The sequence below is a fragment of the Syzygium oleosum genome, unplaced genomic scaffold, assembly GCF_021117445.2.
Source record: "Syzygium oleosum isolate NSW1041296 unplaced genomic scaffold, Sole_v2.1 Sole_v2.04, whole genome shotgun sequence".
Taxonomy (NCBI): domain Eukaryota; kingdom Viridiplantae; phylum Streptophyta; class Magnoliopsida; order Myrtales; family Myrtaceae; genus Syzygium; species Syzygium oleosum.
In genome coordinates, this window is record NW_026607488.1 from 10,110,481 (window position 1) to 10,130,684 (window position 20,204).

The 20,204-nt window shown below is 44.0% G+C and overlaps 1 protein-coding gene across 1 annotated transcript; it reads left to right on the forward strand.

The window, feature by feature from the left end:
- Positions 1–6,259: 6,259 nt before the first annotated feature.
- LOC115679509 (glutamate receptor 2.1-like) lies at positions 6,260–15,444 on the forward strand. The gene is made up of 5 exons (XM_030603111.2): positions 6,260–6,549; positions 11,681–13,020; positions 13,624–13,936; positions 14,086–14,495; positions 14,846–15,444. Exons 1-5 carry the CDS (start codon positions 6,270–6,272, stop codon positions 15,335–15,337), a joined length of 2,835 nt encoding a protein of 944 aa, XP_030458971.2. The 5' UTR covers positions 6,260–6,269; the 3' UTR covers positions 15,338–15,444.
- Positions 15,445–20,204: the final 4,760 nt, after the last annotated feature.

Consider the following 20,204-nt stretch of genomic DNA (forward strand, 5'->3'; position numbering starts at 1 on the left):
GGGGACACGACTCTATTTGGGTGATAGTGGACAGATTGACCAAGTCAGCGCACTTCCTGGCAGTGCGAAAGGATTTTGAGCTAGAAAGATACGCAGATTTATATGTACGGCAGGTAGTCCGATTGCATGGAGTACCGGTATCGATCACTTCGGACCGTGATCCCCGGTTTACTGCTAATTTTTGGAAAAGTTTACAAGCGGCCTTAGGATCAAAGTTGCAGTTTAGCACGGCCTATCATCCTCAAACGGATGGCCAGTCTGAAAGGACAATTCAGACTTTGGAAGATATGCTACGGGCGTGTGTATTGGATTTTAAAGGTAGCTGGGAGGAACAGTTGCATTTGATTGAATTTGCCTACAATAACAGCTTTCAGCAGAGTATTGGATGGCGCCGTTTGAAGCACTTTATGGCAGAGCGTGTAGAACACCCTTGTGTTGGGATGAAGTGGGAGAAAGAAGTGTAACAGGTCCAGAGTTGGTTCAGCAGTCGATGGAAACGGTAAAGATTATCCGGGAACGACTAAGGACAGCTCAGAGCCGTCAAAAGAGTTATGCGGACCGGAGACGTAGGCCGTTGGAATTTCAAGTAGGGGACCACGTTTTCCTCAAAGTGTCGCCGATGAGAGGATTGTCACGGTTCGGCAAGAAAGGAAAGTCGAGCCCGAGGTACGTGGGTCCGTTCGAAGTCTTAGAGAGAATTGGCACCTTGGCTTATCGTCTCGCGCTACCGCCGAATTTATCTCAAGTGCACAATGTGTTCCACGTGTCTATGTTAAGGAAGTATGAACCGGACCCGACCCACGTGCTGAATTACGAAGAAATAGACGTGGACGACAGAGTGTCGTACATAGAAAAGCCAGTTCGGATTGAGGACAGAATAGAAAGAGTGCTGCGGAACAAGAAAATTCCGATGGTCAAGGTGATTTGGGAGCACCATGGAACCGAAGGTGTGACGTGGGAAAGTGAAGAGTTGATGCGACACCAGTACCCCCATTTGTTTGAATAGTTGGGTTGGATTGTAAATTTCGAGGACGAAATTTTTATAAGGGGTGAAGAGTTGTGACATTCCGAATTTTGGCCCATTTTTGGGATTTATAAAACGTGTAATTCGTCAGTGTGCTTATAGTAAAATCTCGCCCGGGAACTGATCACTCTCGGTTATTTTTTTTAAATTAGAGATTTCGCTAGAATCGCACTCGATCGAATTTGGCCGTTATTTAGAGCCCAAACTTTGGTGTCGAATTTCTCTGAGTTCCGGGACGAATTTAATTGGACGGTGTCGATATTATTGTGGCCAGCGTCGCTATTGCCAGGAATATGTGAAAAGTGGATTTTTGACCGGGTGCGAATTTGGACTAGTAGACCTCCCTCGTAGTGTATTTTGGATTAATTTCTTTTGGCCCTTTTTCCTAAATTATTAATTAGAATTATTGTGGACCGTTAGATCGTTTTCGAGTTTGAACGTGGGCCGTCGGATCGCGATCATTAGGTTTGACTTTGTGGTCCTTTCTCTCTCTCTCTCCCTCTCCTCCCCCTTTGCCGCGCACGTTGGCCCCCCATGCACGTGTCCCTTCACGCGCATTTTTCCCCCTCCTGTCAGACCTTCTCTCTCTCTTCTCTCTTCTTCTCTCTCCTTTCCTTTTCCCTCCTTTCTTCTTCTTCTTCCTTCTTCCTCCCGCAACCGCTTCGCTCCCGCTTCGCTAGCCCTGCCCGACGCCGACCGAGCTCGCCTCCAGCCACGTCGCCGTCGCGGCCGTCGCCTGACCGCCGTCGCGCCGTCCGCCTGTCACCACCCCGACCGGCTGTTCTCTCTCTCTCCTCTGCGCGAGCAGCAGCCCGCCGCTGCGTTCGTCGCGGCCGAGCTCTGCCAGCCGCCGGCCAGCTCGTCCGGCCGCTCGCCTAGCACCGCCGCCCAGCCAGTCGCCGCCGGTTCGCCCCTCTCCCTCAGCCCCGATCTCTCTCTCTCTCTCTCTCTCTCTCTCTCTCTCTCTCCGTCACCACCCCCTCCCCAGCTCACCTTTCCTTCCCCTCCAGCTCGTCGCCGCTGCATCACCGTCACCGCCGCGTCGCCGTCGCCGCCGCAGCCCCGGCCGGCCAGCCGGCTAGCCCGGCCAGCTAGCCAGCCCCGCCGGCCAACCCCGGCCATAGCCGAGCAGACCGGGCCAGCCCAGGCCGTGGCCGTGCTCGCCCAGGCGACCGCCCGGCGCTCGCCCGTCCAGCCCGGGCGCGTCGCACGTCCGGCTCGCCCGTGAGCCCCGGCACGCTGTTCGACCACCGCGCCCGTGCGCCAAGCACGCCGTTCGGCCATCGTGCCAGTGTTGGCCGGTCAGCGCGCCCGTTGGCCCGCGCCCGCGCCTAGGTCGGCACTGTTCACCAGGGCCATTTTATGCCCGAGCCGATTTTCTCCGAGCCAAAACCAAGTAAGTGACCTCCTATTCTTTATTTAGGACTGTGGGTATTTTTAGACTTGTTTAGGATATGCTTGGTACCGGATTAGGAATTAAATTAGGCGTGGGCTAATTTGACTGATTGTGCTCAATTTGTGAATTATTGTGGCGGTAATTGTGTGGCTAATTTAGTGATTGACTGAGATAAATAGCATGACTGAATTGTCGTGGCGCTTGTAGGTTAATTGGATTAATTGAATGTGTTGACTTGACTGTCGGAATCGTGAGCTTGTGATTTGAAATTGGGATGATTGTGGGTGCATATTTGTGGCTATTATGGTGAGTCAATGATTGGCTTATCGTGGCGGTTGTGAGTGGAATTGATAGCTGAATGTGACCGACTTGAAGGTCGGGTTTGTGGAATATTGTGGTGAGCATGCCTTGAGTTTGATTGGTACGACTTGTGAGAATTTTGAATTGTGTTGTGGTGCATGTGCATGAGACAAGCCCGGATTGATCGGAGGGCTACGGACTTGGGACGTGTTGACGGCGGTCTGTGTGAAAGCATGAATGGCCGGTGTGCCAAATGGATGCTGGCTTGAGACGTGTTGACGGTGGCCCGTTAAAGGTGTGTTGGACCGAGACGTGTTTACGTCGGTTATTAGAATTGAGCCCAGATTGTGTGATTGAATTGGCTGGTTGAGCGTGTGATTGAATTGGCTGGTTGAATTAGTTGGATTGATTGAGTGCAAGTGTGGTTGGTGTTTGAGCGATTGTGATGTGTTATTTAATTACTATTATTGTATTATCACGTTGTGACTAACGTGTAGAGTTGGCATAGGCTTGATGACGAGGTAAGTACAATGATGCGAATTTTATATGTTATGGAGTAGATTGCATGTACGACTTGTCTGGGTACGCATTGGCCTACGTGGGGTATAGGGGGTTGCTTATTGAGACTCGTTCTCACTGTTATTATATAACCATTTCAGATCCGCGACCGTGATCGATTCGGAGATGCTGCTAGAGCACCACACAGGGATTGAAGGATAGATCATTTACCTTGTCTTTTGAGTACCTTTTGTAGAGGAGATAAGCTTGTCAACCACCGTCCCCTTTTGAAAATTGTGGTTTTAAATTGGTAGCCTGAGTTATCGTTTTGTATAGTGACTGCTTTATGATGGTATGCAATTATTGTTTCGTGCTATCCCTTCATTATTATTTATTGTCTGGGTTATTTAATTTCGCTTCCGCTTGCCTTTATTGTTGGGTGTTTCGTTTGGGTCGGCGACGCGTCCTGGGACGTCGCGTTCAATACGACCGTGGAAGGGGTGTCGCGAGCCCGTTGGGGTTCGGGGTGTGACATTCATCGAATCGCCTTCCTTCGAAAACTCCCCCCATATCCAAAGTTCTGCAGAATCGAAATTCCTGGTAGAAACAATATGACCTCTGAGTCTGAGAGCAACAACCATTACTGAAGTACAAGGGATAAGAACAGCAGTAGTGCCACAACTTTCGTACGGTGCTCACTTGAGTGTCATAATTTTTTCTTCACTCACTTGAGTGCCACATCGAAATAAAATCGATCATTTGAGTGCCACTTTTGACAAATCGTCCTACGTGGATTTTTTTTATTCTTTGTTTAAAAAATATTGATTATTTTATTATTTTCCTTTTTTTTTCTTTGTTTTTTTTTTCTGTGCATCAACCGGTAGCCACAAAGGCCTCGCCCTCGGCCGGCAGGGCCGCGAACGCCCTAGGCGAGGCCATCACTGGCTACAGGCGAGGGCCTTCTCGGCTAGGTTGCCTCACCCACGGCCGATGATGGCCTTCGCACCCTCGCCCGCGGTCGGCAAGGCCGCAATGGCCTCGCCTAGGGCCATGTCCATCGCGCCCTCGTCCAGGGCCATGTCAACCTCGTTGGCCGCAAGCGAGGGCGTGAAGGCCCTTGCCAGATCTGGGCAAGGCCAACAGCGGATTTTTCGGCAAGGCAAACTGCTGATGGCACTTAAGTGGTTGATTTTTCAAATTTGTGACACTTAAAGTGATCGATTTTTCAAATTTGTGACACTTAAGGGAGCAAAAAAATTACAAAAATTGTCCATGTCGGCGCTGACAGTGCTACGTAGGATGACCGGTGTCCACGTCGGATTTCCCAGCGAGGTAAATCCCCAATGGCACTTAAGTGATTGATTTTTCAAATTCGTGGCACTTAAGTGAGCGATAAAAAAGTTACGGCGAGTGAGCGCCGTACGAAAGTTATGGCACTCCTATTGTTCTTATCCCTAAGTACAAGCATCACGAGACTTTGAAGAAGCCCCATCGATGCCTTCTACTAGCGAAGATCAGCATCGCACAATTTTCAGATCTCTATTCACCTCACGATCCCATTAAATGGAAAGACCCACAAGCTCAATCAACTTCCCCAATACTACTAGAAAGCTCAGAACTCAGATCCCTAAATGGAAAAGTTGAAAAGCTTCAATTGGTTTTTTGAGCACATATGCCATCAGGGAAATTCCATGGCATTATTGAACCATACAGATTTCCGGAATCCACAACTATTTACTCTCCGAACAGCAAAGGGAAACAATTGGATGCTGAGTAGAAAGGAAAAGATATTCTCATATGGTCGTTACACAAACTCTTCCGACTCCATCCAAAAGCTCACCAATTTCATTCTTCCGAAAGGTCTTCCACGAGACCATCATCATCCTCGTCCTCATCTCCTGATGCTTCTCCTCACTGACGATCTGCTTTTGGTAATACCCAGGAAGGTCAGGGTTCTTGTCCTGCATGAAGATCCCGGACTCGGGACAAATCAGTCCAGGTAGAACCAGGACAGGCGAGCCTCGACCTCAGCGACGTTCGACACGGTGACCCTTGACTCTCCAGATCTCAGCTAACAGATCCACAACTATCGACCACCCTCGACAACCATCGGTGAAAGTTGGGGCAGAGCTTCAGACCGGCAACCCAATGTCGGCGTCCGTCAAGCTCTCCGATCTCCCAAACTCGGATCCCAGATTGCAGGAAGAGAAGTTGAACAGTGCTAAATTAAAGGGTCAAAGAAGAATACGAAAAATTGCCTACGGAAAATTGGAATAAAATTTTTATTTATGATGTGCTCCAGCATTCTGAAAATGCCGGAATGCCCAGTATTGGTCTATAGTGGCCTTGAAAGAAAGGTCTTTGGAAGATTTTGAAAATGTGTTGCACTTCTCCAATGGAAATGCATTGCATTGTCTAAGGACCTTTAGAGGCCTAAAGGACTTTGGAAATATGTTCCCAGATGCATCCTTAGAACATGGAAGTGAGATTTTAGGGATACTAGTTAACAAAATCCTTTGAAAAATACCTTTGAATCGAGTCATGGACACCTTATACTTTTGTATTTCTCATCCATTTTTTTCAGCAGATGCATCTATGGTATACACCTTATACACGCGGACCTATCACCTTCTCCTTTTCGTTTCTCCTATGGTTGTTTATTTTGATGCCACATGACAATAAGCGAGAAATTAGTGGGACGCTTCCAATCCTGATAAAATCAATTTTCACGATTATGTGGACCCTCACAAATTGACAATAAACATTACATACTTGCAAGGAAAAAGCCAATGAATCTCCACATCTTTTCCTATGAATCTACAAGTTTTACTTTGACTGAGGACTACTACTTTCGCATATAATCAGTCAATGTTGACAAATGGGACAGTCAAATTCTATGAAACTTCAGAACGATTTTTCCAATGCTTACAGCTGTAGGCGGAACACAAAGAAAATCTTGACGAATAAGCAAGGAAATTTAAAGATCCATATAGAAGTAGTCGGGAATCAACATGTGAAGCGATAGAAAACAGCAACCAAGATACACAGGATATGGAGGGCCAAACAAGCTACTTGAGTCTTGCACTATTAGGTTTCCTTCAGCTGGCCTCTACTATCGACACCTCCACCGGTGTACCCAAAGAGAACCCAGCAAAGGAAATGATTCAAGTCGGGCTAATTTTCAGCATGAACTCAACCATCGGGAAGGTGGTGAAGAGTTGTATATCCATGGCGTGCTCTGATTTCTATGATGCGCACCCTAACTACCGTACCCGATTGTCGCTTCTCACCAAAGATCCAAAGGATGATGTCGTCGATGCGGCATCGGCAGGTAAATACATGCACTTATTTCACTTGTGCCGGATATATTGGACTCGCTCTCATGAATTAGATTATTCACAATTTCAAACTCTTATCACCATTGATTCTTTATTCTTCAGAGCTTCAAATACGTTTCATCAACTATTTTAGTAGAAAATTTTTCCTTGTCTGATCGACGATATTAATACACATACGATGAATTGGTTCTTGTCACGCCCCGAACCCCCATCGAGCTCGCGACATTCCCTGCTGCGGTCGAATAGTTGCGACGTCCCAGGAACGTCGCCGACCCAACCCAAACATCAGAGCCACATGCGGAAGCGAGAATAAAAACCCCAGACAGAAAGATGACGACAACGGGGTAGAACACCACAACAATCAAACAACAACATCTTCATACAGCACCAAACATACAAACATCATATTACAGACATAAATACAGACGAACATACTCCGTCACCGTTTTAACAAAAGATTAAGGTTTGGTTAACTTAACTTCCCTATGGGTCAACCCGATTCACACAACCTCTAAAACCCTAGGGACAACCTAAGGATCGCCCTTCTCCATTCTGCCCCTAATTCATCTGGCTCAATCCTCCGGAAATCTCTTGGGCATCGCCTGCGAATCCTGGGTCTAAGGCTGGGGGTCTGAAATTGTGGATTATACAACTATGAGACGAATCTCAATAAGTGTACAACCCCAAACCCCACGTAGGCACTCACGTACCGCCAGACAGATCACGCATCTCACACAACGATCAATCAATCTAACAATCACACACGAACCTACCTGGAATTCCTCATGCATGTCCATGCACGTTAGTCAACCACACAGCCAGTATGCCACTAAAATACATCACAGCTGCGTGCGTGCCCCGATTATAGAGCAAAACTCACTTGGGCACGTCCCATACCATGCCTAGCAGTTTTTACCCCATAATAGAGCATCACACCGCGCAATACAAACACACTCGCACACCAACTCACACCACGCGTCACTTTCTCAAACCTCGCACCTCAAGCCAATTCCCGCTCATTCTCAACTTTTCCACCACCACTACCGCGCCCGCGTAAAACGCATCAGGCCAACGGTCTTCTGACCTCGTCAGGCATCGTCACCCCGTCGGGCCGGGCATCGTCACCTCGTCAGGGACGACATCGTCCCGCGTAAACGAACACGCCTCAGGACGGAATCCTACACACACTTTCCTTCTATCCCGCCCGCGTAAAACGCATCAGGCCAACGGTCTTCTGACCACGTCAGGCATCGACACCCCGTCGGGCCAGGCATCGTCACCTCGTCAGGGACGGCATCGTCCCGCGTAAACGTACACGCCTCAGGACGGATCCTTTCCAACCAATCCTACATTTCCGTACCCTCGTTCCACTCAAACCACACTTACACATGGCCAACAACACTCACGGTCATACACAACCTCACGCCTTACACACAATCCACCACGTATGGTTAAACATACACACCTCACACACATTTCACGATTACTCATTCTCGTCACACGAACACGCACACATAACCACACACTCTTGGTACACAAATTCATTGCACAATTACACTCCCATACTCACACACCTCGCGGCCACACACACGAGGCACACGGCCAAGCCACATTCAGTCCGAAACACACACCAAACCAGCCAACCATCACGAGCCACACAACCACATACAAAGTGCCATTCAAGGCATAATTCTACCAATCAATCGCACAATTCAGTCACAATCAATCCACAACACCTCAGCCATCATCGAGCCTCCTAAACCTCGCAAATTTCCTTGCCAACTCAGTCTCCGATTCAGCCCACAACAACCACACAATCAGCCTTCAATTTAGTCCTAAAATAGCCACATAAACTACCCGAACTAAACCCTAAACATGTCCTACGATACCCGAACTCCTAAATGACATTTGGGGAAAACACTTACCCAAAAAGGCGAGACAGAACGGGGCTGGAACGGGACGGGACAGCGGCAGCAGCGGGAGCAGTGTCGCCGGCGACGTACGAACGGCGTGAACAGTACTTTTCGTACGGACACCGTACGGACAGGGCTGGGACGGTGGCCGGTGACAGCCGCGGCGTCCGTACGGTCCGGCGTGAACAGCGATCCGTACTGACGGTGAACAGTAACCGTACGGACACTGTACTGACGGTGCTGGGCGGCGACGTATGGACGTGCTGGACGGCTGGGTGTCGACGGAACGGCGATTGGAGCTCCGGCGAAGCTCCGGCGGTACTGTTTGTAAAACAGAAAAATGAGAAAAGAGGGAAAAAGGAGAGAGAGGGCTATTTCTGGACTAAAACCGGGGCTGATGGTGGCTGCTCTTGGGTGAAACTAGCTGCTGGTGGTGCTGGCTCGGCGGGGACAGATCCAGCTGGTACTGTTCCGGCGTGAACAGTACCAGAATTCGCAGAAAGTGCACGGCAAAAACCAGAAACGGTGAGGAAGAAGAGAAACGAGGAGAATGGGCTCGGCAAATCAGGGAAATGCATGAGAAAGAGAGAGATTTCTGGTCAATTGGGTCAAAGATGGTGTGAGTGGAATCCATGTGTCTCAATCTAGGCCAATTGGACAATTTTGCCCTTGATCCAATGGCTATCTTACATTCTCATCCAATAATTTAGGGTTAAAATGGTCCTTTGTCCCTAACCAAGGGCTGACCAGACCTGAATTAAGTTAACTCACCTTGGTTAGAACCCCAAAAATTTTCTAAATTCGGAATTGTCCAAAAATGGCCTAGGGGCATTTTCGTAATTTTCCGATCCCGAACCGAAATTCCAATTTTCGCACATACGTGTTCCATATGTGCGTGGCCAACATAATATGGCGTCGGAATCGCGAAATTCATCGCGCAAGCCCTCGAAAATTCACGTCAAAGTCTCGGGAATAAAATAATATTATTTTTTCAATTTTTGTCGAAATTCCAATTTTTGGCCAAAACCACTCTGAATGTGCGTGGCCACCCCAAAATGACCTTGGCCGCGAAAAATAACCTCAAACGGCCTCCGAATCCAGCCTCGGTGCCCACAGGGGCAAAACCGTAATTTTTCCGGCCCCGGACCGAAATCCATTTTTTTGCAGAAATGGGTGGCCCCAAGGTTGGCCAAGCCAAAAACGTCATCGGCCGTCCAAAATTGTCACTTTCAAAATTCTCGATTCCCGGGCCCGAATTCTAAGAAATGACTAAAATTGAACAATCGCGACTTTAGCTTATCTCTGGCTAACGGGTGGTTCTCTGGAATTACGCGCTCTCGACCCGTGACCGACACTAAGTCAAATCACGTTTAAGTTTACTCCATCCGGGACGACCTCGGTTGTCATATAATTGTGAGGTCTGTCGCTAGTTCCCTTCGGACACGATCAATCAAGTAGACCGGTCTCGGTTGGCTCAAAACATTCACTCGTCAATCCATATGGTCGAAGATCGAACCCAGGTCGAGTTCTTTGATCGTGCGAACTCAATCCCGTAACGGCCCTACCCCTAAGGTTAGCATCCCGAGAATGCGCATTTCCGGGTGAGATCTCACTATAAGTGCATTGGTCAAATTCATTTCCTAAATCCCGGGAAAAATGATCGAAAATTCAGACTGTTACAGTTCTAGTGTGAGCTTTTAATGTAGAATAGACTGAAAAGTTGGCTTGAAAGGATCAATCCACATAGTTTAATGAATTCTAAGTAGGTTCTGATAGGGCATCTAACAGTTATAATATTAGTATTATGGTCCAATATAAGGCTCGTCATTGATGAATGGAAGGAGAGAAGAAAAAGATATCTTGCGCGACAGCAGGTTGAAGGGGTGGACTCACCGTAAGGTTTGTTTACCGAGTGATTTAGTCAGGGTTGATTAAAAATTTACCGTACTTTGTTGGGTTCAATTTTGGCCCGCGCCCCTTCTTTTCAAGCGTAATGCGAGAGATGCCCCCAAGGAATTGTGCAGGAAACTACAACTTGACCTGTAAAAAAAGCTGAGGTCAATTTTCTGTGAAAAAAAAAAAACAGAAAATGCACTTGACTTCTGGTCTACTCTTATCAACCGCCGTCGCATATTCCCTAGACTTCAGTAAATTCCTTCCGCATAGAGATAGAAATCGAATCATCGACTTTTCAAACGTAAGACTGACTCAAACAGTCAAAGTCAACTGGTTTCTACTCTTTCAACCACCACACGTGCCCTCCCTTTAGCTGCACTACCTTCCTTCACCATCTCTTCCCCTCTCTGTCTGCGTCTCAAACAAACAAAATGATTTTTCTACATAGGAAAAAGTACGAAAAAAGTTCTAAACTTACTATATTGATACTAATTCAATCCTAAATATTTCGATTGAACCAATTTAGTCATAAATATTTTCACATTAGTACCAATTCAGTCCATTCAATTTATTTAGGCCGGAAATTACTGACATAGACACCGACCGTTCCACGTGGCACGGCCGGCGCTAACATGGATAATTTTTTTATAATTTTAATAAATTTTCAAAATTTTTATTAATTTTTTGCTCTTTTTTCTTTTTTTTCCTTTCCTTTTTTTTTCTTTTCTTCGGCCTCTGGCCACAGAACGGCTGGCGTCTACATAAAAAATTTCTGGCCTTAATTGGCCAAATAGATTGAATTGAAGATTTAGGATTAAATTGATTGAAAGGTTTAAGACTATTAATACGATAAGTCTTTTCCTTTCTACATATGACAAGTTTATCTATACCAACTTTTCTAACACAAAACACTTTGATTTGGGCCTAGGGATAACAGGCCTGAAGCCTTCGGGGTCGGGCTTATATTTTACCTAAAACCCGGCTGGCCTGTTATCACCCTCTTTTCAGCTTTGCGGTGCTTTATTGCTAAAAAAGAGGTTTGTCTCTCCTCTCTTTATCTCTCCCCTCTGTTCTCCCTTTCTCTATCTTTCTTTCTCCTTTGCCTTGTCCCCTCTTCTCTTGCCGTCAATCATGGGGGCTCCTCCATGGTTGTCGAGATCTTGGTCTCGTTTCAATGCTTGCCACAATGGAGGAGCCGTCATTTCGAGACCTAGAGGCTCGATGGATCTGGAGAGAGAGAGAGAGAGAGAGAGTCCATGCAATCCCACTTTTTTTTGGTAGATCAATTGTTTAATCAAATACATCCTGTTTACAGTTTGGGACTTGATGGAGAATGGAGAAGTCCATGCAATCCTAGGCCCACAATGGTCCTCACAAGCCAAATTTGTAGTCGACTTAGGAGCAAACGCTCAAGTCCCAATCATATCCTTCTCAGCCACTAGTCCATCCCTTTCTCCCAGACAAAGACGCTACTTCGTTCGGACAGCCTATGATGACAGTTCACAAGTTGGTGCTTTAGCGGCTATTGTTCAAGCTTATGGTTGGAAAGAAATAACTCTCGTTTATGAAGGCACTGATTATGGCAACGGCTTGGTTCCATACCTTGTCGACGCGTTCCAAGAGGTCGATGCTCGGATCTCTTACAGAAGCGTTATTCCTCCATCTCCGAAAGATATCGACATCATACAAGAGCTCAATAAGTTGTTGGTGATGCAGACTAGAGTGTTTCTTGTTCATATGACTGCAGTGATTGGGTCTAGGTTCTTTGTTCTGGCAAGTAATGCTAAAATGATGAGCAAGGAATTTGCGTGGATCGTCACCGATGGCTTGTCGTCTTTACTAGACCCGGTCAGTTCTGAGGCTTTGGGCTCGCTGCAAGGTGTACTAGGTGTAAGGCCGCATGTACCACCATCGGAGTCTCGTAGAGATTTCGAAGAGAGATGGACAAAGCTTTATTCCGATAGAAATTCACATGACGAGATTGCTGATCTCAATCTCTTTGGCTTATGGGCATATGACACCGTTACAGCACTAGCAATAGCAGGAGAGATGGCATGGGAGCCTGCAAAGTCTAGATACTTAAAGACGAATACGAGCAGAAACAATCTCAACTTTTCGTCTATCGGGATATCGGAGATCGGCCCAAAATTGTTCGACAAAATTCTAAGCATCAAATTTCAAGGTGTCGGCGGAGAATTTAACTTGCCCAACGGGCAACTTCAGCCCATTGCATTCGAAATCTTTAATGTTGTAGGACAGACAGAGAAAATCATCGGATATTTGACCTCGGCGCAAGGACTTTCACCCGAATTGAACCCATCACCGAAGGCAGAGTATCCAGCTTCGGCCAACGATTTGAAGCCTCCCACTTGGCCAGGAGATACATTAAAGCCACCGAAAGGTTGGGTGATGCCGATATCAGGACAGAATCTAAGGATTGGGGTTCCGAAGAAAGACGGCTTTGGCGAGTTCTTCCAAATAGAGTGGGATCCGCATACAGGAGTGCCCAGCTACTCAGGATTCGCCCATGACATGTTTCTGGCAGTACTGGACGCATTGCCTTTTGCCATTCCTCACCAGTACGTTCCTTCCGTGAATGAGAGTAGGCAAAGTGCAGGAACCTACGACGATATGTTGTCCGAAATTAGACTTCAGGTTAGTCAATGCTTTATCTTCAAAATTTTAGCCCGCTGTTCGTTGATAAATGACTTGGTGAAGAAAAGGAATACATGATAGTCCTCATTATTAAGTGCATTCTTTCTTGTTCTTTTTTCAGCTTTTGTACTATTCATGTTAAAAATATCCTTGCAGAAGAAGTGGTCCACACAGCATCAATATGCACAATGTCATTGATATAGCTGGCTAGTATTTATGTATGATTCTTTTTGTTTTGTAGTAGTATAATGAGAAAACTATCAGATTTTACAATTAAATCAATGCGAAACCACCAAAAAAAATAAACAAGGAACAATAAAAAATAACAGATTTTTTCGTGATTCGGTCCAAGTATGGTGTTTACAAACAAAACAACTCAATTGGATGTAGCACAGCATAAATCTTCCTATGTTCGAAGAAATCCTTCGTGTAATTGAAGAAAGAATTCTCCACTGTGTGATCCTTTATCGTATACGGATTTAAACTCGAGACATAATATAACACTTTTGGTAGGCGTCGTCTCCACAAACATCATTAACATGTTTATTACGATAAAGTGAATTTGCCATGTATGTTGAAGTTCATGAGGACGTGATGATGCAGAGAGTCGATGCGGTTGTAGGAGACACGACCATAGTCGCCAATCGCTCGTCCTACATTGATTTTACGCTTCCCTACTCAGAATCTGGTGTAGCAATGGTAGTTGCCATTAAGGATGATGAGCGGAGGAACATGTGGATCTTCTTAAAACCATTGAGTTGGAATCTCTGGTTAACGATCTGTGTGGCCTTCATTTCTACTGGGTTCGTCGTTTGGCTCCTTGAACATCGTACAAATGAAGAATTTAGGGGTCGTCGTCGTCAACAACTCAGTGTAATATTCTGGTTTTCCTTCTCCACACTGGTGTTTGCCCATAGTAAGTTCTTTCAAAACTATCGTGCCTTGTTTGTTATTATGATTTTCTTCATGGTCTTCTGGTCGGTAACGGCTTCCATACTTTACTTTGCATTTGTTGTTTTAGCTCGGTCTTTTGTTAGCAATTTGCTATCATTTTGTTTAATGTAGGAGAGAAGATTGCAAACAATTTGACAAGGCTTGTGCTCATCGTATGGGTATTTGTGGTGCTTATCCTGACTCAGAGTTACACTGCAAATTTAGCTTCATTTTTAACCGTGCAACGTATGACGCCGAAGTTTGTGGACGTGCAAGACTTGATAAGGGATCGTCACTTCGTCGGATATCAGAAAGGATCTTTCGTGAGAGGACTTCTCGTGGGACAGCTCAAGTTTGATGAGTCCAAATTGATTCCTTATGGTTCGCCAGAGGAATACCACAAGGCACTTTCGAAGGGGAGCGAAAAAGGAGGAGTTGCGGCAATCTTTGATGAATTGCCTTACATACAACTCTTCCTTGCCAGATACTGCAACAAGTACAGAATGGTGGGACCAACCTATAAAGCCGACGGGCTCGCCTTTGTAAGTCTCTCTCTCTCTAGGCATGTTTACGGGCAAGTCCACACACAAAAAATCATATATTTACACTACACACGAGGGCAAAACGTAGTAGATAACAGATCACAAAAATACAGCGTACGTAAAATTACATGCACATATGGGTATATGTAATGAAAATGAAGGCCAAAACGTGTCGAAAGAGTAGATGAAGAGCGAAGATGGGTGCAAAGGAAACACCACGTGTCGACTTGGAAGAAGTTGGAGCTAAACCTCTACTCTACACAAAACACATATGAGCAAGAAAATGCACAAAAACATGAAAGGTATTTTCAGATAAAGCCATGAACTAACGTGGATAACTTTTTCATCAGGCCTTTCCATTGGGGTCCCCTTTGGTCTCCTACATTTCAAGGGCAATCTTGAAAGTCACTCAAGATAAAGCCAAAATGGACGCAATCGAAGGAAGATACCTCCGAGGTCAAAGCTGGTGCCAAGAACAAGATGCTACGATCTTTTCAGACCATCTTAGCCTGAGTGTGTACAGTTTCGGAGGGCTCTTCATCATCACCGGCGTCATCTCAGTATCTTCCGTATTGATATATGTGGTTCTATTCTTCCAATCCCATTGGCATTCTTCGAGCGCGATTCATCCTGGTGATTGCTCCCTTTGGTCCAAGTTTTTGGAAACTGCAAACATCTTCTTTCGAGAGCACCGGTTAATTGGTTTTCTGTGGAAAATTGGATCTAGGATAGCTCCGACGTCACAATTGCGAAGTATGGAAGCTTCCACGAATAATGATGTTGGAGTGATTGCAAGGACACCAAATGAAGGAGAGAGGCCAATACTGATTATACACGTTTGAGTTATGAAGACCAATTTTAAGAGAGGCTCATCGAGCATGACAACGATTTATCACATCTAGCTATTTATATACTTATTAGCAATAAACGGTGAATTTTTAGTTTGATAGATCTCACATGTACAATTTTGTTGTTGCTATATATATTGCTATAAAATAATACGGAAGCTAAGGATATTACAGTTAAATCAATGCGATAGATAAAACCACCAAAGGAAAACAACAAGGAACAATAAAGAGCATGAATAATTTAATTGGTTTGGTTCGAATGTCAGAACTTACTTTACGGTAAGAGCTAGCTGAAAAGAATCCATTAACCATTTGGCAAATTGCATAATTACAATTGTTCACATGCTCAAGTGTTTTCTAACCTAGATTATATCCAAATCCACAATATTTAGTCTAACTCAATTGCTTGATAAAATAAATCAGGAAGAATTGCCTCGCGACTTGAAACACTCACGTCTCTGCAAAGAAAACACCTCAATTGGATGTAAAAATTTTCTGCACAAATCCCAACGTTTCTTGGGAGCACCTGCCGGGCGGCCAAACAAAGGAGCTCCACTGTGCGGCACGAAAAAGTCCACAGACAAACCCACTGGTAAAATGTCCTCTGAACAGCAATAACAAATGTACGAAGTCCTTTATTGTGAGGTTGCAAAACAGAACCGTCCTTCAGACAAAATAACTCTTTTGTGTCTGTGTGTGTATATAAATGCCACCGACACAACAAATGCAAAATTGGATTGGAAAGTCGGGCACACCCATTTGAATAGAAATCAAAGTCTAATTGGGATTTTCCTTGAACGTCTAATTGTCTCTGCAATACGGACCAGTCTACATCCTTCCATCTAGTTGGTTTTGTATACAGGCTCAAATTTGAGACATCATATTACAATTCTCCACATTGACTCGACGCTTAACCAAGTCATAGTCCTCATTAGCCACGTCAGCTCTCCCATCGACTCAATGGACATTGATTCTCACCAAATATCAATTAAGCTCCAAGAAAGCTCGAGTTTTGCCAAAGGAACGGGCTTCGTCATTGTGTCTGCTGGTTCTCCGCTGTCACGATCTTCTTCACAACAACCTGGCCCCTTGCCACTATATCCCAATGAAATGGCACTTGATGTTGATATGCTTCGTTTGTTCGTAATAAATCAGATTCAACACATTGGCTATCACATCGTATGGCAGCTCTTTTCTACTCTAATCCAAAGTCCGAGAGCAAACCCTACCCATTTTGTCTCCTTCGTTATAAAGATTAGTGCCACGTACTCTCTCTCAGTCGATAACAAGCCAATACATTCCTATAAGGATGTGTGCCAACTCACTACACTACCTATTAGCATAAACAACTATCCCGCAAATGATATGTGCTCATCCAAGTCACTAGCGTGATGTGTATCCACATATCGTGTGGTCCACTGACATTGCCACCCCTTGGGTATACTAGACCAATATCTATAGTCCCCTTTAAATATATGAGGATATACTTCATAGCTTCCCAATAAGTTTTATGAGGATACTTTATGTAACGGCTAACGCTTACAGCTTGTGAAATTTTGGCCCTAGTGCATACCCAATATCTTCTTTACAGCACCTAAATATTTCATCTCAAAATCAGCACTTAAATGTCGCTTCCGCACATCAATATTAGACATACGCTTAGCCATTATCAATATGTTATCAACATATAATTATAGATAAATTAAAGATCCATCCTCCAATCTATTAAACTAAACACAACTAACTGACTTTTTGAATAGTCTTGACTATTCATGAAAGCATCAAAATGCTTATAGCACTGCCTAGAAGACCGTTTGAACACGTATAAAGTTTTTTCCAAAAATATGATGGCCATTTTGCAGAAATTCTTCTCCTATCAATCTAGGCAGCTTGATTTTCCTCAAGTGCCAAGATTGTCCATTCTCCTAGCCTTTTATGTCTTGATTTTTTCCTTGTTTATAATGGTTCAAGTTGGCAAGGAATAACGCCATACTTGACATGATTATCTGCCATTTCGACTAGAGAGTGAGCTTTTCCTTGGCTCAGCCATGGACCGAACCTCCTTCATGGGCAGCCCAGCACCAAGCTTTTTAGGTTCTTAAATGGGTCTTAGCTAGGCCTGTCTAGATTAGGGCCCTGGAAATTATCCACGCGTGAAAGGTCCCATTTTTATAAAGAATTGAGACGTCCGTAACCTCTAAAATCCCTGTTGACATTCATTCTGATGTAGGGTCAATGATCCTAAGATATATGCAAATGTTGCTTATTTCGGGTTGTGTTGATATAAGGAAAGCTTTATTACTATCAACGGCATCCAAAGTATGCCATGGAAAGACATGTAAATGTTGGAAGGATCTTAATGGAAGGTGAACAAGTCTAGGAGAATGAGAAGTTCGCAAAGACTTGGAAATACCATCATAAGGTGAACGATCGAATGAAGTCTTGGTCACGAATGTACTTGGGAAGACAAATGAATAGTAGTTGGTAAAGGTTATTGAATCATCGATAAAGGCAGCTCTCTATATCTATCCCAATGAACGCGTTTGTTACATGCTTGCGCAATCTGGATAAGAAGACCGAGATATTCCCTCAACTACTTTTACGAGTCAAAAGGAAATTAACAACTATCTTCAGGGCCAGGAATAATGGAAAGAAAGTTCGAGATAAATGAAATCGATTGTTACCTAATTTAGAGGAATGGATTATTACCAAGGATAGTCACCTCTATTTGGGGAAACCTCACAATTGTCAAAAGATTTGACTGTTTAGGCGACTATATCTCTCATGATTGTTTCCATCATTTGTAACGGCTAATTGATCCTTTTGCAGATTATCCAATGGGTAGATTGGAAAGTGAAGACTATATAAGAAAATCGATTCATGTTGAAGGATATATGGAAATAGAGAAAGCTACAAACACTGATAGAGTCACATTCTCTCTGTGAGCTTAATTTTGCTTACTTGTGCTTCTCTCTATTGAGAGTTCTTGTTGCTGACTATAATCTGTGATTTAAGGAGTGTACAAGTGTATTAGTAATGCTTGTTTATTAAAAGTGTGATCTATCTGTTTCAAGGTAAAGTAGCACATGCTACATTGTAACTACTCACATAATTACTAGTGGATTTCAACATTGTTTTTTTTTTTTTTTTTGGTAACCGAGGATCCGCCACCGTTCCCCGGGGACGAGCCCGCGCAGGTAATTGGGGCGCCTATACCTCGGGGGAGACTAGCCTAGCATTCCACCGCTAGGGCCCCCCACTTAAATTACAGAACTGAGCGGAGATTCGAACCTAGAACTTCTGAGGAGGGAAGGAAAGCGCCCACCAACTCGGTCATGCGCAGGTGGGTAAATTTCAACATTGTTGGTAGTTATTATTTTGGAAGAGTGGATGTAAGCTTGATTAAAGCCAAAACACTACAAGATCTGTATGCATTGTCTTCCATCTCTTTACTTATTTTTATATTTGTCTGATAGAAGCATAGTGCATATGATATTATCAACTGTGGTTGCATCTATCAATCTGCACCTACATATATCAAAACTTAACGTCAGTTATTCCGGCAAAAAAAAAAGTGTTGAGTTTTGGGAATAAACCTGTTCACCCCCTCCCCTTCTCTAGGTTGAACTGTTAGCCTCAACAATACTAAAATGCGTCCAATTTCTAAATGCAAGGTTATGCAGTAAAAAATAGGATGCGAGACTATGCAATGTTGATGTTTTTGTTTAGGGAGTATAAATCCTGATGTTATTGCTGGATTTAATCCGTAATTTTCACGAACTGAGAAGAGACCTTGGTGTCAACACTATATTTATGATTTTCTATCATGCTTTTCCACATCTTACTCTTAAATTAACTTGGTCGGGCGGCTTTCGTGCATAAGGTTTAATATATATCAACGTTGACCCATAATGGATGGCAACATGTAAAATAAAAGTTCAAAACAAACTGAAGTGGACGATTCAGTAGATCGTGCTTGGCTCGTGATCGAGTTATTGGTGTCACTCAATGAGAAGATGTCGTCTCTAGAATGATATCATGCTATGATTTATTAATAAGTTCGTGAAAGAGCAAAAGTGCAACAGCAAATGAAGTTGGAGAGCAGCCTCTAAGCAATGAGTGCTGTGTTAACCCACGGCATTCAAGCAAGAGCAATAATAATTATTTCACTCAAGGGAGGTTCACGGAGTTGATTAGTGGGAATAAAGTATGATATATCGCCTCTATATATCCTCTTTCTCAAGGAAAATTCATGCATATCAATATTGGGAATATAATAATAAAAACCATATATTCCTCTATTCTTATTATAGTCATTATTAGTGATATTAGGATATTTACTTGATTTTGCATGTCCCTCAGGATTATGCATTTATATCATTTAATAGTGCATATCCTTGATTGATTATATTTGATATTGTATTTACCTTATTACCTTAGATAATCATCTAATAAAGACTAAAATAGGCTCTCCATATGCTCTTTTTTATATATCAAATAATACAGAAATTTTTCCAATTCACTTTTCTGCATTATTCTCTATTGCCGGGATTGCGGATAATTTAATTAGTCAAAGAAGTCATTTCTCTGCATGTCGATAAACCCTTATCTAGAATGAGAACATCTAACGAACCATTGTCGCGATATTGGCAACAGAACCACCTAAAAACACATAATTCACTTGATTCTATGGTATGCCCACGCTCATAGTCGTCGTACAATTGAAGTTTTTCGTATGGAAGCCATTCACGTACGCATCTTTGTATATACCCCTCTATGATTCACACATAGGCTCTTCACGTAAAATATCGATTGACACGTGATAGATGTAATTCATCCATTTTGGAAATTAGAAGATGTT